At 38.7% G+C, this 24,968-nt stretch overlaps 1 protein-coding gene across 3 annotated transcripts in view; it reads left to right on the forward strand.

Annotated features, from left to right (window-relative positions):
- The window catches only part of LOC103045332 (probable ubiquitin carboxyl-terminal hydrolase FAF-X), a 34,757-nt gene that overhangs the window by 1,045 nt on the left and 8,744 nt on the right, over positions 1–24,968 (forward strand). Inside the window, exons 2-35 of one of the 3 annotated variants that reach the window (XM_022675351.2) lie at positions 6,462–6,724; positions 7,742–7,887; positions 8,228–8,307; positions 8,887–8,999; positions 9,165–9,383; positions 9,557–9,672; positions 9,825–10,076; positions 10,239–10,377; positions 10,555–10,707; positions 10,821–10,925; positions 11,657–11,863; positions 12,295–12,431; positions 13,073–13,206; positions 13,299–13,386; positions 14,129–14,471; positions 15,103–15,198; positions 15,284–15,495; positions 15,985–16,225; positions 16,323–16,472; positions 17,306–17,426; positions 17,549–17,679; positions 17,832–18,110; positions 18,200–18,325; positions 18,444–18,581; positions 18,729–18,895; positions 19,904–20,012; positions 20,211–20,357; positions 21,047–21,193; positions 21,382–21,589; positions 22,137–22,357; positions 22,598–22,788; positions 22,939–23,112; positions 23,212–23,353; positions 24,126–24,885. In XM_022675351.2, the coding sequence (XP_022531072.1) occupies positions 6,620–6,724; positions 7,742–7,887; positions 8,228–8,307; positions 8,887–8,999; positions 9,165–9,383; positions 9,557–9,672; positions 9,825–10,076; positions 10,239–10,377; positions 10,555–10,707; positions 10,821–10,925; positions 11,657–11,863; positions 12,295–12,431; positions 13,073–13,206; positions 13,299–13,386; positions 14,129–14,471; positions 15,103–15,198; positions 15,284–15,495; positions 15,985–16,225; positions 16,323–16,472; positions 17,306–17,426; positions 17,549–17,679; positions 17,832–18,110; positions 18,200–18,325; positions 18,444–18,581; positions 18,729–18,895; positions 19,904–20,012; positions 20,211–20,357; positions 21,047–21,193; positions 21,382–21,589; positions 22,137–22,357; positions 22,598–22,788; positions 22,939–23,112; positions 23,212–23,353; positions 24,126–24,885 (6,097 nt within the window). In that variant the 5' untranslated portion in view covers positions 6,462–6,619. The remainder of the gene's footprint in view (positions 1–6,461; positions 6,725–7,741; positions 7,888–8,227; positions 8,308–8,886; positions 9,000–9,164; positions 9,384–9,556; positions 9,673–9,824; positions 10,077–10,238; positions 10,378–10,554; positions 10,708–10,820; positions 10,926–11,656; positions 11,864–12,294; positions 12,432–13,072; positions 13,207–13,298; positions 13,387–14,128; positions 14,472–15,102; positions 15,199–15,283; positions 15,496–15,984; positions 16,226–16,322; positions 16,473–17,305; positions 17,427–17,548; positions 17,680–17,831; positions 18,111–18,199; positions 18,326–18,443; positions 18,582–18,728; positions 18,896–19,903; positions 20,013–20,210; positions 20,358–21,046; positions 21,194–21,381; positions 21,590–22,136; positions 22,358–22,597; positions 22,789–22,938; positions 23,113–23,211; positions 23,354–24,125; positions 24,886–24,968) is intronic. The other 2 variants (XM_022675352.2, XM_022675353.2) reach the window with 2 other exon arrangements.

The following is a 24,968-nucleotide window of genomic DNA, read 5'->3' on the forward strand; positions in this document are numbered from 1 at the left end:
ACGTTAATTGGCTACCTTTGCTACATTACATTTTATACATATAGCGTTATATAAAACTATAGTTAAGTTATCTTGTCTGTACCCCATTTACTAACCACATATTGGTGTTTCATATATTCAGTATAAATAAAAACAAATCTAAATATGTTTGTCTATTTCATTAACAGTACCTTACCAAGACCCTGATTTTGCATGCAATTATAATAGCGTAATAAAAATAGCTTTTGTTATTATTAATCATTACTTATACTTATACTTTTACTTTTGCGATGGCGATATTCTTGAAATAATAAATAAATAAATAACTATGATAACTATGCCTTTAATCCTGGTGCAAAAATTCAAGCACTTCAACTTGGTTTAATGGCTTGTGATTATCCATCCTCTTGATTATATTGCAGAAGTCAAAGAAGCTCATAATTGTTCCAGAGCTGTATATATATTTTACTGTATTATTGTTGCATACTTGGGCAGAGAATATACAGACAGAACACTCCTGTTTTACGTGCTTCATTGCTCTAAAATATCTGAAAAATATGAACAGTTTTATCATCAATCAAAATATATTTTTTTATTATGATGTACACGAGAAAACAATTTAAAACATAAAACAAAACCAGCGCATGCGCGGTACCGCTGAGTGGTACATATCTGTGGGTAGCACAAATCGGCAGGGCAGCGGCGAGCGAGCGCAGCGCCATTAATAAGGTGGAGTAGAGCGGAGAGCGCTAGCCTGTTAGCCTGCGAGCTAACTAACTAAACTAGGCCCGAAACCGAGGAGCCCCGGCCTGAAAACCAGTGCATTATCAGTGTGTTAGATTGGACAGCTGTTAGCTAGCCTAGCTGGGGTTAAAACGGCACAGATAAATACATATAACGTTAATTTCCCCGTTTAGCTAAATTAAATGAATATCCAGTGCTTTGTGTCTAATAGCTGTAGCTCGGGGCGTTAGCATTAGCCAGTGGTAATAGCTAACCTGAACCTGTTCATACATCTAGCTTAGCTTAGCTTAGCTATACTAGCAACCAGCCAGTCAGTGTTAGCTTCTGAGTCTGCTACTGTTTATATCTTACTGCTTCTGTTTTTTAGGCAAAAATAACATTAACCAGCTTATATAGACAGCTGTCTGCTAAACTACAGCTACTTAAGACTGTTACTATATGATATGTGTATTATAATATAGCATACAATAAGAAATATTTATAGTTTTAGATCAATCTTTGTTCACGAGTTGCTGCTTATTCATGCAGCCTAAGCAAGTTAGCGTTAGCTGAGCCTTTCACTATAATAGTAATTCAGTTGAAAACGTGAGACTCATATATATTATATAGATGTATTACACACAGAGTGATCTATTTAAGCGTTTATTTATTTTATTGTTGATGTATGTTGATTTATGGCTTACAGCCAATGAAAACCCACATATCAGTGTCTCAGAAAAAAACAGAATATTATATAAGATTTGTCAGTGTGGGCAGTGTGCAAAGTCCTGCTGGAAAATGAAATCTGCATCTCCATAGAAGTTGTCAGCAGCAGAGGAAAGCATGAAGTGCTGTAAGATTTTGTGGGAAAACTAAACTGCACTGACTTTAGACTTGATAATAAAACACAGTGGATCAACACCAGCAGATGACAGACATGTCTCTCCAAACCATCACTGATCAGTAAATTTTACATTTCATTTAAAGGAAATCAAGGGACCAGAGTCTGGAGGAAGAGTGGGGAGACACACAGTCCAAGCTGGTTTACTGTGTTATATTATCAAGTTCAAAGTCAGTGCAGTTTTGTTTTCCCACAAAATCTTACAGCACTTCATGCTTTCCTCTGCTAACAACTTTAATAAAATACGTACGATACGATAAAATACGTAGTGAAATTGCTCAGCTCTAATAAGAGTCCACACAACATTATAAACACCTTTTAACATTTAAAGCCATGACCAAACTCCAGCTCGTTTTGGTGCATTTATTTTGCGAGGCCTTGCTCTGATATTCAGAACATCAGTCAGCTGTCAGATTCAGTGTAGAAGGAATGTTCTGGTCTAGTGACAGGATCTTGGAATGAGGCCTTTTAGAAAAACAAGTCAGTTCTCTTGAGTGTCGGGTTTGTGTGATGCACATGCGTGTATGTATCTTTCTTTGGTGGACTGGATTGACCTGTTTTCAGCTTCATGTGCACAACCAGCTGATGTCTCTGTTCAAATACAGAAACAGTTTTCCACTACAAACAATACAAGCAATTGATGTGTCTTTTGGTGACTTGGTGGTTTCACAGGTTGACAGTGTGGGTTTGGATGTATATTTGATGGTGCTATGATGGTGTATCAGGTCGTTTTGTCTGACCCTTGTTTTGATTCTGTTTTGTAAAAATATTGGTTGAAGGAATTTTTGAGAATCGGTCTGTTGCATGAGGAGCTTAAATGAAAGTTTGAGATGAACAATCTTAACAGGGGAACAAACAAGGCCACCTGTGTGACAGGATGTTGTTCTTTTTCACTTCCTGAAACAGACAGAAAATTAACTTGAAACATCCCATTTAAGACATCTCGATATAATCAGCCGTAGAATCTGAATGTTTTTGGTTCATCCAAAATATTCAGTCATTTATATAGTGTCTGCAAAAAGTATTATGATACAAGTGTTAATATTTAATATCTCCAAGTTTTCTGCAATGTTTTGTGATTGTTTCAGTAAAAAAAAAAAAAAAAAACACATGATCATATTCATAAAATCTGTCTGTTATTTCTGGAACAACATATTGTGTTATAGGTAGATGCTGAAACTAGTTGTAATAGACTTAACACTTAGGCCTGTCACGATAATTACACTATCTCAATATTGGTGATCTGGTCTGTTGTATTTACTTGTATGTTTGTTCACATATATTTATATATATATACATGTATTTTCCAAACTATTATTAATTACAAATTTGTTGCATATAAAAGGGTATGAATGCTTTGTTCTGCTATACTAAAATCATTTTATCAGTGGCATTTAAGTGGCGTTAAAATAACAATAAAATCGTTTTCTTATTGTGACAGGCCTAAGTAGGCTAACACTAAAACTCCAAATTGTCTTTCCATTGCTGTCGTGTTTTCTTCAGTTGGTGTTGTGGGTGCAGCCGGATCTGACAGTAAGACACACGTTCAGAGCAGCTGTCCTTGGCAGAGCGTGTGGTTTGAGATGACCAGTCAAGAGTTCGACTGAAAATCTTATTTGGAACGAGGGTGAAATGTGAACTGCTCTCAGTTCTGTTTACACCTAGGCCTAGATCATAGCGCTCGCTTTCTAATTTGCTGTTTTAATTCACTCTAGTTTTTCTGTTAATTTGGCTTTAGGCTTGAGTCTGCAAGTACACTGTATTATTATGGCAAAAGTATTGGGACACCTGCTGATTTATAGTTTCTTTTCAAATCAAGGAACAACTGGCATTAGGTATGGTGCCAATAGGTTTATGGTTATTTGCTCCAGACAGTCTCTTCAAGGACTAGACAAGCTGTGTGTGTGTGTGTGTGTGTGTGTGTGTGTGTGTGTGTGTGTGTGTGTGTGTGTGTGTGTGTGTGTGTGTGTGTGTGTGTGTGTGTGTGTGTGTGTGTGTGTGTGTGTGTGTGTGTGTGTGTGTGTGTGTGTGAGTGTGTTTAAGAAAAGTTTGTCCACAAACAGTTAAACATATAGTGGGTATGCTCAGTAGCATATCACTAGAAGTTACATAATTTTTTTTTTTTTCAATAATAATTGTAAATAATTGTTTTTCTTGTCTTCATAGACTGGCGAATCTTGTTTTTAGAAATCTATGACTGCATGTAAAATTGGCTTGCAAACACCACCTCAAAAATCAATTATATATTAATATGGCTTTATCCCAGCTGTAAATATTTATCGTCAAGTTGTGTTAAAGATTGACCATCACTTTAAATGGTGCTGTTTGTTCCCAAATAAAAAAAGTTATGTAAAAACTAAAAATCATAATCATAATTGAGAATCACACATATATTTAATTATTTTTTTAACAATATCATCCAGCCCTAGTAAACATGGTCATAGTTTCATTTAGAACCTCTTGAGATTGATATGCACTCTTACTGCACAGAAATGTGATTGAATGGAATTCCTGCCATCTGTGATATCAGAACTGAAATGATAAATAATGATCTGGTATCAGTGAATGCATTCTATTCGTATGTTTATTATAATCGCGTGTTTTATTTTTCTTAATCTGTATTTTATCAAGCTACATTATTAGAGTTTATTGATCTTTCTGTGTAGGAGAAGATGTTAGTTGTCTTGTTTGTGACTTAAGCTGGATCTTATGTAGGGCTGCAACTAATGATTAATTTTGTTAGTCATCTGATCTGATTATTATTTTTCTGATTATTCGATTAGTCAGTGATTATTCCATTAACTCCATCTCTGCTTCCTGTGGGTACAGTTACTGCTCATAGTGTTCTCTATCTTTCTAAAACTAACAAATCAGCTGAATATGGGACTTAATACTTAGGGCCCTATTTTATGGATCTATAGACAAATCGACAATCGTAAAGCTTGATTTAGTGTTTGTCAGTGTGTCTTTGCTATCATAACATCGGGAAAAGTACACCGTGTACAGCTTGAAATGGTCAAAAGACGTTTGCTAATTCTCGTAATGTGAAGAAAAAAAAAAACTATCAGCGTGTCACTAGCCTCGTTACAGACTTAAACACCTTTTTAAATTAGCAAAATAAATTTAGATATGCAATGTTCTGAGTGAGTAAATATGTAATATGTTATGTTTGGGCATTTTTGGTGGGTTTTTGGAGTGAGAACACTATTTTCTGTTCCCAGCACTTGAATGAATGATTAGTTGACACTTAAGGTTGGAGTTGACAAATTCATATAATCTTTATTATCGTTGCAGCCCTAATCTTATGTAGAAAGTCTGAGGGAAAAGGTTTATATTTCATATTGACGTCATCCCGATCCAAGCCCATCGTTCCCCCAGCAAGATGTCAGCCGGTCTGGGTTTGAATGGAAACACTGAGGCTGAACGATGGCTTCCTTTTTTATTCTGTGTATTACTCAACTACTCCATTTCAGGAGTGTAAATTTCCCTGATGTGAGGGTGTTTTTGTATTTCTATTATATTTGAAGTGCTCAGTATAAACGCACCAGTGACACAGATCAGTGGAGCTGCTCGGCTGTCTATAAATAGCGATGTGCTGTGTAGGGTGACAACAGAATACCGCTCCTGCACAGCGAGAGCAGCAGTGGAGAGAGGATCTCTCTGTGTGTGTTAGAGCATGTCATTTTAACACTGTGGTAAGTGAGTTAGCAGATTAGAGAAACAGCTGCTCGGCATCCAGATGGATTACGCCTGTATGGAAATAATGTCTTTTAGTACAGTGAACTTACATGAACTTTTTTTTCCCCCAACCGTTTTGTAATTTAAGTGCTCACTGAGAGTTTGAACCATATTTCTGTTTCATAATCCACGCCTATGGCACAGTTTTTGAGGATGGACGAAAGCAGCTGGTTCTGAACGCAGAGATCTCGTTTCAGAAGGAGCAGTAGGCCTGTAGGCAGGCCAGGACTGTCCTTTTCATTTCGGGTTGCGTTATCTCGCTCCTCTGACTGATACAAGAGCAATTCAGCACAACTTTAGCATGCCAAGCAGGACTTTAAATACTTAGGGCCCTATTTTAGCAATCTATAGGCGAAACCGAAAATTGTGAAGCTTGATTTAGTGTGCGTCAGTGTGTCTTTGCTGTCATAATGTCGGGAAAAGTACACGGTGTGCGGCTTGACACGCACAAAGTCATGTACTAATTCTCTCAATTTATCATGGTTGTGTTTTGGGCGTAACATTATTTAAAACCAATCAGCATATCACTAGCCTTCTTACTCCTTTTCATCGTTAAATAAAACCCCTATCCCATATCAATATAACCCCCACACACTCCAGCAAGAACATAGCAGGCATAAGTAGTCTAGTATGAAGATGATCCGTGCAGAGACTCAAGAGAATTCCAGACAAACTCCAGTCAAAATGAGATTATTTAATATATTTACATTCTACTAAAATACATTCATTTACAGTGAGCATATATGCAGCTGAAACAGGGAACAGCCTAGTGCTTCCCAAATTATATTGTCAACATTAACACTATAGGACTCTGTGGGCCTAAGCTTTTGTTCTTAGTGGCTTTATTTTTTCCCCTTACATTACTTTTACTTTTATACTTACTAAGTAGTTTTGAAACCATTACTTTTACACTTCCGTTCCCACTGTGTGTGTGTTCATGTTCTGTTCCCTTAAAATTATATACTACTGCATGTGTGTTCATGTGACATGGAAGCAATTTGGAGTAGCACTTATACTTAACCCATGCATTCCTTTCCAATTAATTAAATAGGTATGTGTCTATGACTGCCTTTGCCGAGTGTCACCTGGTGTAACCTACGTCTCTGCTTGTCTTTTGCAGGTTATGCAATGGTCACTGCAACTCAGCCTAAGCCTCCGGTGCTGCTCTCCTGCTCAGTCACCCTCCGGTTCCACCTTGCTGCCCTCCAGGCAGTGATTTCCCACCTGGCTCCTGCCACTTAAGCTGACAAGATTGCAAAGATTTGCCCTGTGTCGAGCATGACGGCCACCACCCGGGGCTCCCCCGTGGGGAGCAGCGACCAGCAGGGCCAGAGCCAGGCTCCGGACAGCACACAGAGCCAAACCATACTCCCCCCAAACCAGGTATACTGCTGTGGTCGTGGCCAATATAATTGTGTAAAATGATTGGTGATGTTTATAAGCATTTAAAATAAAATAAAAAAATCACTCATGTTAGTGAACTGTACTGCATAGGCTATAGTGGCTTATGAGGCCTTCTAAGCTAAAAAGTCTGAGATGTTAAATCCTAATTGGTTCCAGAGAAATTAATAAATCGTCTTGGGAAGTAGAGCTAATGCTAGCAGGCCTATGCTTTCATTAAGGCCCTCAGTAAACTCTGGGCTCAATCCCATTTCTCTTTTGTACCCTACCCCTTGTTTTTTAGTGTAACCGTTCCACTTGGAACAAAGTTAAAAAGGGAAGAGGTAAAATCCTCACCCTAAGAATTGAGAAACCCTTCAAGCACCCGATAAAGATATAGCTATAGCAGTGAAGCGCCAAAGTTCAGCAACCTAACTGTTGCTGGATAACTAGACTAGATAACTTTAAGACTTTATTGTGTGTATTCAGAACGGGGGCAGGTACTGCAGCAATTAATTATGATTGGGCATTCCTTAATTCCTGTTTGATGGGGAGCTGAAATTAGCTTTCATTAGCTTTTATTTCATTTTTCCGTTCCATTTTAAATCCATTTATTTCCATTATTTAAGGTAGAATAATGGCCATAATGAAACTACACTTGAAACTATGGTAATATAGTGATTTATTGTAATTTTATAACAAGGAAAATACTCAAATTTGTGTGTTTCTTTGGTGGCTTGTGTCAGTGTTATCTTGTCAGTGATTTTCGTAGCTCTCTGTTTTGAGTGTCCCTCTGAAAAATCTCAGTTTAAAAAGAATTGAGACACCCTACCTTTAAACTGAGCTGTAGGGCTAAGTGGGATTGGGTAAAATTGGATTGGGCCTTGTTATCTTTCTATACTTATGACATTTTTATGAGTATATAATATTAAACGCGACCTTTTTTTCTGATGTTCACTAATGGCCTTGCCTCTTCCTTCGTCTTACACTCTCCTGTTTTTGTGTGTTATTTTTGCGTAGGCGCCTTCTCCCAACTCCTCTAATGAAACGTCTCCGGTGAGTCCACCAGAGGAGCAGGGGCAGGCTGATGCTCCACAAGCACAGGAAGAGGAGGAGCCAGCCTTCCCCCACACAGACCTGGCCAAGCTGGATGACATGATCAACAGGTCTGTGATCATTGTAAAATATTGTTACTTATGGATAACAGGGCTTCAGTGCCTCCTGGAGATGTGGAGACTATTATTAAATTCTTTGACAGTTGGGGAAAAATTGGTGAAAATGTCTGAGATCCAGAAATGGCCTATATAGGCCAATGATTATTTAAATTATTAAACACCCATTGATTTACAGAGGATACAGAGGATTCACTCAGTATATGTATGTTTGTATCTATGTATGTACACTATTAGTTAAAGGTTAGATTTAAACATTGACCTTCTTTCTTATATTTTTGTCCTGCAGTGTAATTTCTCCTGATCATGGTGTGTTCATGTTTCCTTTTCTCAGACCTCGCTGGGTCGTTCCAGTCTTGCCAAAGGGGGAGCTGGAAGTTTTACTTGAAGCTGCTATAGATCTTAGTAAAAAAGGTAAAACTAATGTATATGTCTAATTGATTATAAATTGTAATCAACTTATCCTATTATAAATGGAGATGACCTCAATAATATTTGGGTCATTTTGATATTGTCTAATGTGTCTATGTTCGCATACATAACAATAACTGAGACTCCAAACATACAGTGTGGACTGCAGTAGGTGAAGAAAAATGTATATTTCCCATGCTACAATTAATTAAAATGTTTAGTCTTTAAAAGGCAATGAATCCTTTGTTATGCATTTATATTATCATTGTGTAAGTGACAGTAAAATTGTCTTTAAATGACAATAATATGGTTTATTGCAATCATTTCTAGGACGAAATATCATTCACAAACCATTGTTATCGTAACAGGCCTATCATTTTGTTTCAGTGGTGTATTTTTAATTTATTTATTTTCTTTCTTTCTTAAACTGAGTTTTTGTCTGAATTTTGTATCCTGAAGTATTGTGAGATATTTATAGGGCAATATTGCACACCTCCTAGTATTCAGTATTCATGTAATGATCATTTAATCATTGGTTCTGTAGGATAAATGTATCCCATGTTTGTTTGTGTGTCCCTGCAGGGCTTGACGTGAAGTGTGAGGCGTGTCAAAGATTTTTCCGAGATGGTCTGACAATCTCGTTCACAAAAATACTGACAGATGAGGCGGTGAGCGGCTGGAAGTTTGAGATTCATGTAAGTACTGAGTAAGAGCAAAGCCAAGAATTGTGCGCTCTCAGGGCTCTGGCAGCTGATGTCGAGCTGCATGATCGGGATTTGAACCAGCATCCTCCCAAATATAGTTTCTGTCCATTATTCTGGTCATTATTTATGATGGACTGTTGATTTTCTGTTCTGCAGAGGTGCATCATCAATAACACACACCGGCTGGTGGAGCTCTGTGTGGTCAAGCTGTCTCAGGACTGGTTTCCTCTGCTTGAGTTGTTGGCCATGGCAACCAACCCTCACTGCAAGTTTCACATCTACAACGGGACCCGGCCGTCCGAGAGCGTGCCTGCCGGTGCCCAGCTCGCCGACGATGAGCTCTTCGCACGTCCGCCAGACCCTCGCTCACCTAAGGTATCTGTGGTTAACATCTTATTTTGAGACTTCCTCATGACCTAATTATAGATTTACTGTTGGATTATACTGAAAGTAAAGGGTACTGCTTGTATTTTAAGTAAATCTTTTACCCTATTGTTCAGTCTTATGATTTTTTACAATATTTGTGTATCTCTGTATGTTGTGCTCAGGGCTGGCTGGTGGACCTCATAAATAAATTTGGCACACAGAATGGGTTCCAGATTTTACACGATCGTTTCATGAGTGGCCAAGCTCTTAATGTGCAGATTATCGCAGCTCTTATCAAGTAAGTCTCTTAAGTATCTCTTTCTCTCTCTCTTTCTCTCTCTTTCTTTTTTATATAGGTTTGTAACTTATTCTACTGTCAAGAGAACATAGAATATGTTTTTTTATATCATTTATTACAATACTATAATTGTTCTTTTTTTTTATCTGCAGGCCTTTTGGGCAGTGTTACGAGTTCTTGACGTTACACACAGTGAAAAAGTTCTTCTTGCCGGTGATCGAGATGGTTCCACAGTTTCTGGAGAACCTCACAGATGAAGAACTTAAGAAGGAGGCCAAGAATGAAGCCAAGAACGATGCCCTGTCCATGATCATCAAGTCGCTGAAGAATCTGGCATCCAGAGTACCAGGCCAAGAAGAAACGGTCAAGAATTTAGAAATCTTTAGGTTAAAAATGATCCTCAGGTGAGCTATGCTGTCTGATTTAAAACATAAAAAGTTGTTTAAATTGGTGTGTATCTTTCCTGAAGACTGAAAGACTGTGGGCTGAAAATAATTTGTGATTTATTCATTTCTATGCGTTCATTAAGGACGTACAAAAAGTAATTACCCATTCCCTTTTCACAGGTTATTGCAAATTTCCTCTTTTAATGGAAAAATGAACGCACTAAATGAGGTGAACAAGGTGATCTCCAGTGTTTCCTATTACACCCATCGCCATGGCAACCCGGAGGAGGAGGAGTGGCTCACTGCTGAACGGATGGCGGTAAGATCTGATGGTTTATTGAAACTTAATAAATTATTCTTAAATAAATAATAATGGTGTAACAAGCTTTAAAGCGAACCTCTGAATGTCTCTCAGTTCATTACAGCTAATTAATATTAATGGTGTATATTTTATGCTATAGAATCTCTTTCTGCTTCTCTAATTTTTGTTATTTAGGAATGGATTCAGCAGAATAACATTCTCTCGATTGTGCTGAGGGACAGTCTGCACCAGCCTCAGTATGTGGAGAAGCTGGAGAAGATCCTGCGCTTCGTCATTAAAGAAAAAGCCCTGACTTTACAGGACCTGGACAACATCTGGGCTGCACAGGTGCTACAGCTGCAGTGAATTGACACTGAATTACTGCATTAAGGAGAATAATGAACAAATATGACAAGTTTTATTTCTATTTTTTCTTTTTTCTGTTGTATCCACTGTTTTAGGCTGGTAAGCATGAAGCCATTGTGAAGAATGTTCATGACCTGCTGGCCAAGCTGGCCTGGGACTTCTCTCCTGAGCAGCTGGACCATCTATTTGATTGCTTCAAGGTACAATACACTGATAATGGTGCAAACATTATTATATTTGTTTGGAAGAATTTTTTTTTTAAAAGCTTGGGAGTCTCTGTGAATCTAATATATATATCAATATAAATTTTTATTTGGACTTTTGGACTAACTATATATATTTAATGTCCCACCTGTGCATCTCATTGTATTTGACATGGATATGCCTTGTAATACCGTACCTTATTTTCATTTTTAATATAATATTTCAAGGCATATCTACATCAATAAGGGTCATAAATAAATATGAATAATAATTACAATATTACATGGCACTATTCTGACTTAAAATAAAGATATTTACATTATGTCATCCAGAGGCGTCAAGTAAGGAAGTACAAATACTTACCTTACTTAAGTAGAAATATTGATTATTTATACTTTTATATTGATTATATATACTGGAGTATTTATTTTACATTTTCACACACTTATCTGAACTTTCTACTCCTTACATTGTAATAAAAATAGCCTCGTTACTCCTATTTCATTTCAGCTTGTTTTTATTCCGGCTTCTCATCGTTCAATAAAACCCCTATCCAGATAAATCTCTCCATCCAGATAGAGTGAATCTGATTGTGATTGGATGATTACAGAAATATAAACATATACCATTCCAACTCCCTATTGGTTTATACTGTGATCTATCACACCGGATTGTGCTGTACCTAAAAACTATCAGTTCCTTTATGTCCTGTTCTCTTTATTTGCAGGCGAGCTGGACGAACGCAAGTAAGAAGCAGAGGGAAAAGCTGCTGGAGCTGATCCGCAGGCTGGCAGAGGATGATAAGGATGGAGTGATGGCTCACAAGGTGCTCAACCTGCTGTGGAACTTGGCGCACAGTGATGATGTTCCTGTTGATATCATGGATCAGGCCCTGAGTGCCCACATCAAGATCCTGGACTACAGCTGCTCTCAGGTGAGTCTAGTGAAACTCTCACTTGTCCACCATTAAAGGAATAGCTTTAGTTAATCAGCTACGATGTTTAGTTCAGTGTCTGAGGTCTGTTTTTTTCATTAGAACAGGAAAGTTGGAAATGATCACTGCATGACTATTTTTACTTTTAAAGTGTCTGTAATGCTCCATATTGAATCCTGCTATTAAATAGGCTCTTTGACACTGCTTCTGTTCATTTGGAAAATAAAAAAGCCTAGTTATTTCATTTAATCAAATTTTTATGCTAATACAAAAATCTGGGATTAATTGTGATGGAGAATTAGTTTATTCAAGCTACCTTAGAAAGAGGAAGCGAGTGAGTAAAATTATTTTCTCGTAAATGGTCAGATGTTTAAACCCTGTAGCACAGGTTTGTATCAGTGACTAACCCCTCCTAATTTTTATCTCTATAGGACCGTGACACACAGAAGATCCAGTGGATTGACCGCTTCATTGAGGAACTACGAACCAATGATAAGTGGGTGATTCCAGCTCTGAAGCAGATCAGAGAGATATGCAGTCTGTTTGGAGAAGCCCCTCAGAACCTCAGGTGAGTCATCACTTCCACCAGATGAGCCACAGTGTGTTTGGGTGTAGGGAGAAATGATTACACAGAAATGAATTCTTGGAGTTGTTTGCGTAGGTTTGTTCAGTTTTATTCTCTTACATATCCCCCTTTTGCCTACTTTTGCCAATAAAAAAACACAGACAAAATAAATGAGCCCCCAGACCGACTTGACTTGCGATCAGCCACCATATAGCCGTGGAGGGAGCGTCACAGTGCTGTTAGACAATCAGAGTTGGGACATTTGCATCTCATGAATATTCATGAGTAACATGAGTTCCCTGCCCACTAATCCTAAAATTATATTGGGAAAATTCTCATTTAAAATGCTGTGTAGTCCAAGACTAGACTTAGTACCTGTCTAAAAAACTGCCTCTGCTCTGACCAATCGGAAATGAGAATGTGCTTGCGTGGTTCGTTAGGACGCATTTTAGTGCGTTTAGGTTTTTGCCTGTGTGAAAACAAACCAAACCAAGGAGGAAACACTCCAAAATAACAAACTTTTCAAAAAATTTAGACCAGAGAAATGAACTGCAGGTGTGAAAACGCCCTTAGTGCATCCTGAGTATTCTGCTGTGTTGTGTTCTGCACAGTAATGTTCTGCATGTTTGTGTCTGCTCCCACAGTCAGACGCAGCGGAGTCCACATGTGTTCTACCGTCACGACCTGATCAACCAGCTGCAGCACAACCATGCTCTGGTAACACTGGTGGCAGAGAACCTGTCTGCTTACATGGAGAATATGAGACAGTTCTCTAAAGGTATTTCTGAGCACTCCAAACAGAATCATGTTTTATTATTAAAAATGTATTAGTTATTAGTAAATAATTATTTTTATAAATGTGTTGAACAGATCACACAGGCTTCGATCCTCAGACGGTGCGGGTGGGCAGCCGCTACAGCCATGTACAGGAAGTTCAGGAGAGGCTCAACTTCCTGAGGTCAGATATAGCCATTTCCACACCTCTGCTGCTTACACAGAATCACTGATGAAGGGCTGATACGTATATAGGGTTTTTTTTTTTTTTATCGAAAGGGGAAGTTCACTCGACTAATATGATGATATGTGTGATTATGAGCTAAACATGATTCTGCCTACAAAAGTTCTTGCTTAGTCTTTAATGGACCACCTGGTAGAACAGTTACACGCTCTGTCCACTGAGCATGTTGGTGTGTACCACATTCTTAAAGGCAGAAATGGGGGGAGGTGGAAAGCCACGGGGCTGCTCTGACATTAAGCAAAGTTTAGGGGTTAACTTTACCTAGCACTCAGTGCTGTATCTTTATAACTTCTGATCTCTGATAATATTTTGTCTTTTTTATAGACTTTTAGAGCTGTAAAATTGACTGTGGGGCGATATGTTTGCATGTTTGTATATTTATGAACAAGAGCCGAAATCCTGTCTTTCTTCTGAGACCACTAATACAGTGAATTAAAGCAGAGTTACACAGAAACACCGGAACACTTTTTTTTTTTTCACAAAACACAGCTCACATGGCATTAATTCATAATAGAGACCACAACTAGACATTTAAAAATGAATGAATACCTACAGAGTAATGAATCTGAACACATTTGTACCTTTCTGACACATTTTAAAACTCATTATAACCTTTATTGTAACTGTATTGTTGTTTTTTATTCCTTGTTCTCTGTGTGTGTGTGTGTGTGTGTGTGTGTAGGTTTCTGCTGAAGGATGGGCAGCTGTGGCTGTGTGCTCCGCAGGCTAAGCAGATTTGGAAGTGCCTGGCTGAGAACGCGGTCTTCCTCTGTGACAGAGAGGCCTGTTTCAAATGGTACTCTAAACTAATGGGTGATGAGCCTGATCTTGACCCAGACATCAACAAGGACTTCTTTGAGAACAATGTGCTGCAGCTGGACCCCTCGCTGCTGACCGAGAACGGGATGAAGTGCTTTGAACGCTTCTTCAAAGCCGTGAACTGCAGGGAGGGCAAGCTTGTGGCGAAGCGGAGGGCATATATGATGGATGATCTGGAGCTTATCGGCCTCGACTACCTCTGGAGAGTGAGTAGTTTTTTTTTGTTTTTGTTCTTTTATTTCTTTGTGAATTTTGTCACACGATGCACATTTAAACAGAAATATGTATTTGTGGGGGGATTTAGAATTTTTCACTCTACTCTAGCTTAGGGGTCCCTGTTTGTAAATCAACAATAAATTTATCCCCTTACTGTCGTCATAAGAAATGACTCTGGCTGCCCAATGACATTTCTTTTTCTTTCGCAAAATTATAAACTCTCTCAAAATTTCAATAGAGTGGTTTTCAACCATGCTCCAAAGGACCCAGGCTGCATCACACCCAATTCATATAATTTACTGGATATTAACTGGATATACTTGATAACAAACTGACAAATAACAAACTTGGAACTATAAGGTGCGCTTAAAATCCTTTAATCTTCCTGAAATTCGACAGTGTGCCTTATATCGGGTGGCATTTACTAGCGCTAACCACAGATAACGCTTACTCTTAGGCAAAATACTGTAATTCTAAGCTTACTGTAAATAAACAAAAAAAAGCTCTTTACTCACCCAAATCAACAGTTTTCAGGACATCAGAAATCAGTGTAGATTAGCATCCAGCTCATTTAAAAAGGTGTTTTTTAATGTGTTTTATTTGTGTGTTGTGTTTGCACAGGTTGTGATTCAAGGCAGCGATGACATTGCCAGTCGTGCAATAGACTTGCTGAAAGAGATTTACACCAACCTTGGACCAAAACTACAAGTGAATCAGGTGAATTCCCAGCTCCTTTAACCTCCACATTATTTGTTGATTTAATAAAAAACTGTTTATTAATGCTGCCCTCCATCACTCACAGGTGGAGATCCATGAAGACTTCATCCAGTCCTGTTTCGACCGCCTGAAGGCCTCGTATGACACGCTTTGTGTGTTGGATGGGGACAAGGACAGCATAAACTGTGCTCGGCAGGAGGCCATTCGTATGGTTAGAGTGCTGACTGTGCTGAAAGAATACATCAATGAGTGTGACAGTGACTATCACGAGGAGAGGACTATTCTTCCTATGTCCAGGTGAGCTTGGTCCTTCTGTTGTTAAATATGTCTGATTCACTGTAATAAAAAATAAGCTTATAATAATCTTAGCAAGTAAAATTTTTCTAATTTCAAGGCAAAATCTTATTATTTTCTTTTATTATTTTTTTTATTGTGCTAAACATTGTATAAGTGTACGATTATTTTGGAATAATTGTCCCTTAAATCAAATCAGTATAAAAATGAGCACAAAAAATCATCAGTCAAGTTATTCTGGTCTTTGTGTCCAAATTAAGGCCACAAAATCAAAGATTTTTGCTTGATTTAAGTCTTCTTTGCTCATTTTGAGAATTTGCAAATGCTTATTTTAAGAAATCTTGCAATGGAAACATTAGCTTACCTCATTACCCAATTATTTTGCTTAATATAAGCATATACATCTCAATTTATATATATTTGTCTAGTTTTTGCCAGTGGATTTTTTTTTGCAGTGTTGCCTGTAACCTCATTTTTCCTGCTGTCACTCAGGGCGTTCCGTGGGAAGCACATTACCCTGGTGGTGCGGTTTCCTAACCAGGGCCGGCAGGTGGACGACCTGGACATCTGGTCTCACACTAACGACACCATTGGCTCTGTGCGCCGCTGCATCCTCAACAGAATTAAAGCCAACAGCACACACACCAAAATCGAGCTTTTCATTGGAGGAGAGATCGTGGACCCAGCTGACGACCGGAAGCTAATTGGACAGCTTAACCTTAAAGACAAAACTGTGAGCGCAGTAGAACAATCTGTATTGTATTAGTGTGCAATATGTGATATGAGCAATTTCATGTAAAACTGATTTTTTGCTCGCTTCCTCCCTGCAGCTGATAACAGCAAAACTGACCCAGGTAAGCTCCAACATGCCTTCTAGTCCTGACAGCTCTTCTGATTCATCTACGGGCTCACCTGGCAACCATGGCAACCACTACAGTGATGGACCCAACCCTGAGGTGGAGAGCTGTCTGCCAGGAGTGGTGAGCTGGAATTTTAATATTACTTGTAACACATGTATTATTATAATGATTAATATTATTAATATAAGTAACAGATGGTCTAAACTTCTGAAATTAACAAAAACTAAGGCAGTTTTCACACTTGTAGTGCAGTTTATGGTCTGGATCAGTTGATGAGTTTGTATACTTGGAGCTTTTCTCCTTCTGTTTGGTTTAGTTTCACACAGGCATAAACCTAAACACACCAAAATGCGCACCAATAAATCACACAAGCACATCGTCTCCTCTGATTGGTCAGAGATGTCTGGCGCGGGAGCAAGAAAGTTCATATAGTGAGAAGATTCTGTGTTCCAGCGTGTATATCTCTGCAGTGTGAAGCTGCTTTAACACAGAACACTGAACATTTGCTGCTGTGCTTTAAAACTCAGTGTTTTAACAGGACAAGCAGTGCAGAAGTACCCTAAACGTAAACAGCATAGAGCAGCAGAGACAACATTTGTTCATAGCTGTGGTAATTAGCATTATCTGTCTAATATATATGAATTAGACTGTAAATTATACTTATCAGTAGTTTAGCTTAAATAAAAGGAAGCATATTCGATAGCTAAGTCGGATTGAGAACTGATCACGTTCTCACCACAAGCGAACCGCTCACAAGTTCATTTGGGGCCAGACTGAGATTTACTGTCTTTACACCTGCTCAATCGACCCTTAGGGCACTTTCACAAACTAATTGGCAACTATTTTATTAGCGATTTAATTGACTGTTTGTGTCCTGAGTTATTTAATTGATGACTAAGGTAACAGACTTTATGAAAGTGACTCACTGCAATACTCCTCTCTTTCTCCCTCAGATCATGTCTCTGCATTTGCGGTATATCTCCTTCCTGTGGCAGGTTGCTGATTTGGGCTGCACCTTGAACATGCCTCTGCTGCGGGATGGAGCCAGAGTGCTCATGAAGCTCATACCTCCAGGTTTTTTATCCACTTGTCTGCCGGCTATACTTTGTTAAAGCAATGTTACAAATAAAAAAAGTTAAAATAGTGTTAAATAAGCCACTTTACTGAAAAATCTTATCTTGTTTTTTTGTCTCTAGATAACACTACAGTGGAGAATCTGCGAGCCATCTGCCTGGACCATGCTAAGCTGGGAGAGAACAGCCTTAGCCCCACGTTAGACTCGCGCTTTTTCGGCCCCTCACCTTCACAAGTGCTCTACCTCACTGAGGTATGATCCTGGATACGATGATATCTTGATATTCATTGAGATTTTTTATTTCTTTACAGTGCCGTGAAAAAGTATCTGCCCACTTATGGATTTCTTTAGTTTTTTGCTTAAAGAACCCTTTTTTTTCACTTTTTATTTTGTTCCCATCTCAGGTGGTATATGCCCTTCTGATGCCAGCCAGTGGTACTCTGGGTGAAGACGCCAGTGACTTCCAGTACAACTTTCTGAAGAGCGGAGGTCTCCCGCTGGTGCTGGGCATGCTCACGAGGAACAACTTTCTGCCCAATGCTGACATGGAGACGCGTCGTGGAGCCTACCTTAACGCCCTGAAGATTGCTAAGCTCCTGCTCACTGCTATTGGCTTTGGGCACGTTAAAGCTGTGGCAGAGGCATGCCAACCTGTGGTGGAGGGAACCAACCCTGCATCACCTGTAAATCACACTGATGTGCTCTTGTTTTAATAAAAAATGTAATATCAAAAAAAGGCACTTAAATGTTAATCTAATAATGTGTCCTTCAGATAAATCAGGCGACGCACGATCAAGCCCTGGTGCTGCAGAACGCTCTGCAGAATATTCCCAACCCTGCCTCAGAGTGCATGCTGCGCAACGTAGCGATCCGACTGGCCCAGCAGATCTCTGATGAGGTACCTGAGCTTTTATACAGACACTGTACTGTACTCTCGAGCCCTAGATGTTAAAGGAATTATTTTACAGTGCAACAGTTTCACATTTCAAATTTCCATATTGTTGCACAAATCTCAGAATTTCTTCCAGGCTTCGAAGTACATCCCAGACATCTGTGTGATTCGGGCGGTGCAGAAGATTGTCTGGGCGTCAGGCTGTGGAAGCGTTCAGCTGGTCTTCAGCTCCAATGAGGAGATCAGCAAGATCTATGAGAAGGTATAAAGCACAGCTTCTTTCTTGACACTTTCTTGATAATAATAATAATAATAATAATAATAATAATTAATACAGATATTCAGACAGAAGGCCACTGAACAGTAGTGTGGTGTTTTTTTTTTTTGTTTTTTTGTTTTTTTATTTCAGACTAATGCAGGTAATGAGCCGGATGCGGAGGACGAGCAGGTGTGCTGTGAGGCTCTGGAGGCCATGACGCTGTGTTTCGCACTCATCCCTACAGCCTTAGACACACTCAGCAAGGAAAAGGCCTGGCAGACCTTCATCATCGACCTACTCCTGCACTGTCAGAGCAAGTCGGTATCATAGGCACATATGTGTCAAATACTTGGTCACACAACATTATGTATTACTTGCTAAGTGTAAATACTATTTAAGACTATATGTATTTTTCATTTATTTTTTTCTACTGATGGGTAGTGCTGGGCGGTATGACCAAATGTATACAAGATTAAGATTTTAGGGGTTTCACATTTTAGATCACTGCAATTTTATTACTATTATTTATTTATTTATTTGTATATATTAAATGCATTAAAATGCATTACAATTATATAAAAGTTATATTACAGCCATGGCTGTTTATCCGTTTTTCAGGCAAGTCCCTTAGTTCTTCAGTTAACAAATATAATATTCCACATTTAAGTGTGCATTAATATTATCCTTCAAGCTACAGTATTACTGAATTAAAAAGAGCTTTACTGATCTGTATATTGAAATATTTCCACTTCTGCATTCAAGTCTGACCTTGAATCCATCATTTTAGGGAGTTTTATCACTTTTGTCTCAAATAAACGATTCTGCACCTTTCGTCTGTTTTTTCTTATTATTTTATTTGGATAAAAACATAAACCGTTATGGTAACTCAGTATGTTGTTTAGCGCCCAGCACTACTGATTTGTTTTTTTACACAATAGTAATGCAATAGTATGCTTTTTTTTGGTCAATACTTCAATTATGTGATGTTTCGTCAGAATTTATGTTCTTTGATATTAGTGCTCTTTATGAAGTATACAAGATAAGCACTGTAGAAGTATATAATTTTATCCTTTTTACTCAATACACTGTTACTGTAGTACTGTATAATGATTCATTGAGTTATTAAATGATATTTATACCTGGTCAGTTCAGTTCATGTGTCTGTCAGGATTAGTATCAGGATTAAATCTGGATGAGGCTAAGCCATGTAAAAATTCAGTTTTAAACCGATACAGCTAGTCTAATGCAGAGGGCCGGTGTGTTAACAGTCTCAGTGATTGTTAAATGTGTGGTGTGTTTTATATTATACACCCTGTATTTTGCAGGTCAGTACGTCAGATGGCTCAGGAGCAGTTTTTCCTCATGGCCACACGCTGTTGCATGGGCCACCGACCTCTTCTCTTCTTCATCACTCTGCTCTTCACTGTTCTGGGAGTGAGTACACGCAGTCATTAGCTATTTTATGTAAAGACAAAGATCAGATCAGTATTGGCTAATTCTGAGTGTTAACAGTGTGTGTAAGTGTGTTTTCTGTGGTATGTAGGTGTGTGTGTGCATGCTTAATATTTTTTTTTGCAGTTTAGAGTGCCTATTAATGTCCTTGACTGAGACCTCACTGTTTTTTCCCTACAGAGCACTGCAAAAGAGAGAGCAAAGCATGCTGGGGATTACTTCACCCTCTTAAGGCACTTGCTCAACTATGCATACAACAGCAACATTAACCTGCCCAATGCCGAGGTCCTGCTCAACAATGAGATCGACTGGCTGAAGAGAATCAGGGCAAGTTCATCTAGTTTGTTTGTATTATACTGTATACCCCTGCATTAACTCTTAAACTCTGAAGCTTTAGTACAGGTAATGTGCAAAGTTTTGTGTAAAATATTAAAACATCTGTAAAATTGGAATTAAAAAGCAATATCTTTGGGCACTAAGTAAATTTTCTCAGCATTGCAATAGTATTAATATTAGCACACATGCGTCATCAAATCATTTTCACATATCTTCTCAGTTTCTTAAAACTAGGCATTTTTACCCCTTTTGTGTTACTTTTTACTGTATTTATTTGTTGGTTCTTTACACTTGGTTAGTTTTATCTGTTTTAAGTGTCAGGATTATGTCTGGATAAGGCCAAGCTGTGTAAAAACGAAACCACAACACTTTTTTAAAACACATACAGAAGGTAATCTGGAATATATTTAAGACTTATATTACATATGTAAATGCATACATGCTTCCAAGACCAATTTAACAAATAAAACTCCACCCAGAACAACCAAAACACCTGTAATAATTGCTGCACATTTGGCGACAAAGTGTAAATGCATGTTACTAAAGTCTTTCTTCAAGTCGATACACATTTGTTGCACAGATAAATATTTTTAAGTAATGTATTTTTACTAGGTGGCTGTGATTGTACGGAGCTGTGTTTCCTGTGTTTTCTTATTGGCTGGTATTTAACTTAATTTCAGGATGAAGTAAAGAGAACCGGAGAGACTGGTGTGGAAGAGACCATACTGGAAGGTCACCTGGGGGTCACAAAGGAGCTGTTGGCCTTCCAGACACCTGAGAAGAAGTTCTGCATTGGCTGTGAGAAGGGTGGAGCAAACCTTATAAAGGTGCATATGTACATATGATGTTTGGGCTCATTCTCCAGCCATTCTAAATTATATATTTCATTGTAAAACCCACCTGTGCAGTTTTGACTGATATTCTGATGTTCACTAGTGTGTTGTGTCTTTTTTCTATGTCTTTTTTGTGATCTTATAGTAATTTCCTCTCTTCTTTTCCTTTGTTCTGTCTGCAGGAGCTGATAGATGATTTCATCTTTCCAGCATCTAATGTTTATCTGCAGTATATGAAGACTGGCGAGTTTCCTGCTGAACAGGCAATCCCAGTGTGCAGTAGTCCTGCTACCATTAACGCTGGTTTTGAACTGCTTGTAGCACTTGCTGTTGGATGTGTTCGAAACCTGAAGCAGATTGTCGACACGCTGACAGATATGTACTATATAGGTAAGCAGTGGCGCAAAATGGGGGTATGCAGCCTGTGCGACGCATAGGGGCGCTGCACTAGATTCCAAATAAAAATATTGTCATTTTAGAGCATTTATTTACAGAAAATGAGAAATGACTGAAATAACAAAAAAATATGCAGAGCTTTCAGACCTCAAATAATGCAAAGAAAACAAGTTCATATTCATAAAGTTTTAAGAATTCAGAAATCAATATTTGGTGGAATAACCCTGGTTGGTTTTAAATCTCAGTTTTTTTCATGCATCTTGGCATCATGTTCTCCTCCACCAGTCTTACACACTGCTTTTGGTGCAAAAAATTCATGCAGTTCAGTTTGGTGGTTTGATGGCTTCTGATCATCCGTCTTCCTCTTGATTATATTCCAGAGGTTTCCAATTTGATAAAACCAAAGAAACTCATTATTTTTAAGCAATCTCTTATTTTTTTATTACACTATACATAAGATTCTATATAAATTCATTGTCATTCATCCCTATTTATATGCATAATTAGGTAAAATAAAACCTCCTTAACGTCTCTTCTTCAGGCTGTGAGGCACTGACAGAATGGGAATACCTCCCACCTGTGGGGCCACGACCCATTAAAGGATTTGTGGGTCTGAAGAACGCAGGAGCCACATGCTATATGAACTCAGTGATTCAGCAGCTGTACATGATCCCTCCCATCCGAAACGGCATTCTGGCCATAGAGGGCACTGGCAGTGATGTGGACGATGACATGTCTGGAGATGAGAAGCAGGATAATGAGGTAAAAAACACCACATGTTGTTTTTATTATTTTTGTTATATTTTAGTTAGTTAGATCTTAGCAGCCTGGTAGACATCATAGAGACAATGTTGGGTGGACAAAATTATAAATCAATAAATTAAACCAATTTTAATTGGCCGTAGTAGTAGAAGCAAGCAGCTTTCCTGCATGCTGAGTCCCAAATTAAAACCTAGGGCTTCCACACCTCTTGTCCAAACATTACTTATTATTGTGCTGCAGAGTAATGTGGACTCCAGGGATGAAGTGTTCAGTTTTCACCACCAGTTTGATGACAAGCCCTCTCTCAATAAGGCTGAGGACCGCAAGGAGTACAATATTGGAGTGCTGCGCCACCTGCAGGTCATCTTCGGCCACCTCGCTGCATCCAGGCTGCAGTATTACGTACCTCGAGGCTTCTGGAAACAGTTCAGGTAAAGAAATTATTATAATTATAGTTTCTTTTTATAATTTGCCTGTGACTTTTGTAGTACTAATGTGTTTTATTATTATTATTTATTTAGTATTTGGTTAATTTGGTTCATTTGTTGACTCAGAACTTCTTTTATAATCTTGTTTTGCAGGTTATGGGGTGAGCCGGTCAATCTGAGGGAGCAGCACGACGCCCTGGAGTTTTTTAACTCTTTGGTGGACAGTCTGGACGAGGCTCTGAAGGCGCTCGGTCATCCCAGCATGCTCAGCAGAGTCTTGGGTGGCTCCTTTGCAGACCAGAAAATCTGCCAGGGCTGTCCCCACAGGTGAGCAGGGATCCATCTTTATGAAATTACATAGAATTACATTTACCATCTTAAAGTTTTAAAAGCAGAAAATCTGAGGCCCCGTTTCTGTTCTGTTAGGTATGAGTGTGAGGAGTCCTTCACTACGCTGAATGTGGACATCAGGAACCATCAGAACCTCCTCGACTCCATGGAGCAGTACGTCAAAGGGGACCTGCTGGAGGGAGCCAATGCTTATCATTGTGAAAAGTGCAACAAGAAGGTACTTGTTACAAAGACTTGCATTGTTTTCACATCAGGGCTGAATGATATTAGGAAAAAAAAATGTACACTGCAATATTTTGCTCTGCGACAAGATTTTATTAGAAGTCATTAATTAACCTAAATACAATTACCAGCATTTAAAAATCATGTTTTTAAAAGAGTGAGCATTTTTTGCTCTTCTTTCTTAAAAGGAACTCTTAAAAACAGAACTGCAATATGATTGGAGAAAAATATCTATAGATCAAACACTCGTAATGCTGTTGTTTTTGTTTCTAATAAACCTCCGCAAAAATGCTCATTGTTTGTTCGTTCCAACAAGATCCAAAATATTGAGACTCTTATATGTGTTAAATAATAATTAAATACTTATAAATTAAATAAGTGATAGTTAAATTATTAGGGTGTGTAAGAATAATTATCGCACTTATATTTTTCTTTTTGTAACAATTAAGAAAAAGGTATTGAAAAAAGTTTTGCTTGGGTATTGGTATTGAATTCAAATTATAAATTAAATAAATAATAGTTTAATAATTAGGTTGTGCAAGAATAATTATCGCATTTGGGTTTTTTTGTAACAATTAAGAACAGGTATTGAAAAAAGTATTATTTGGGTATTGGTATCAAATTCAAAGTGTCTTATTGTTATTGGTATGGACTTTTTTATTTTTTTTATTTTTAGCGAATATTTGCAATATAGTATATGTATATAATATGCAATATGCAACATTGGGACAATTTAATTCTTTATTGTTGTCTCTTTCATTATATAGGTTGACACAGTAAAGCGCCTTTTGATTAAGAAGCTGCCCCCTGTACTCGCCATCCAGCTGAAGCGTTTTGACTATGACTGGGAACGTGAGTGTGCCATAAAGTTTAATGACTACTTCGAGTTTCCTCGTGAGCTGGACATGGAGCCGTACACAGTGGCCGGTGTCGCCAAGCTGGAGGGTGATGAGCTTTCTCCGGAGAGCCAGGTCATCCATCAGAACCCTCCCCTGGAGTCGGAGTCCGGCGGAAGCTCCCGGTATCGGCTGGTGGGCGTGCTGGTGCACTCGGGCCAAGCGAGCGGCGGGCACTACTACTCCTACATCGTTCAGAGGCATGGCAACGGCAGTGACGGGCAGAGGGATCGCTGGTATAAGTTTGACGACGGAGACGTCACAGAGTGCAAGATGGACGACGACGAGGAGATGAAGAACCAGTGCTTCGGAGGAGAGTACATGGGCGAGGTGTTCGATCATATGATGAAGCGGATGTCGTACCGGCGGCAGAAACGCTGGTGGAACGCTTACATTCTCTTCTACGAGCGCATGGACACGGCAGGGGGCGACAGTGAGCTGCTAAAGTACATAGCTGAACTAACGCTCATGCCCAAACCCCACCAGCTCAAAATGCCAACAGCTATCGAGTGCAGCGTGCGCAAACAGAACGTGCAGTTTATGCACAGCCGGATGCAGTACAGCCTAGAGTACTTCCAGTTCATCAAAAAACTACTCACCTGCAATAGTGTGTATCTGAACCCTCCTCCAGGTAAGTACTGAAAAAATTGCATCTACTTAATTTGTCCTATAATAAAATCATAATCTTATCTTATCTAATCTTATTGGTGCTGG

The sequence above is a fragment of the Astyanax mexicanus genome, chromosome 5 (genome assembly GCF_023375975.1).
Source record: "Astyanax mexicanus isolate ESR-SI-001 chromosome 5, AstMex3_surface, whole genome shotgun sequence".
NCBI classification, from domain to species: Eukaryota; Metazoa; Chordata; class Actinopteri; order Characiformes; family Acestrorhamphidae; genus Astyanax; species Astyanax mexicanus.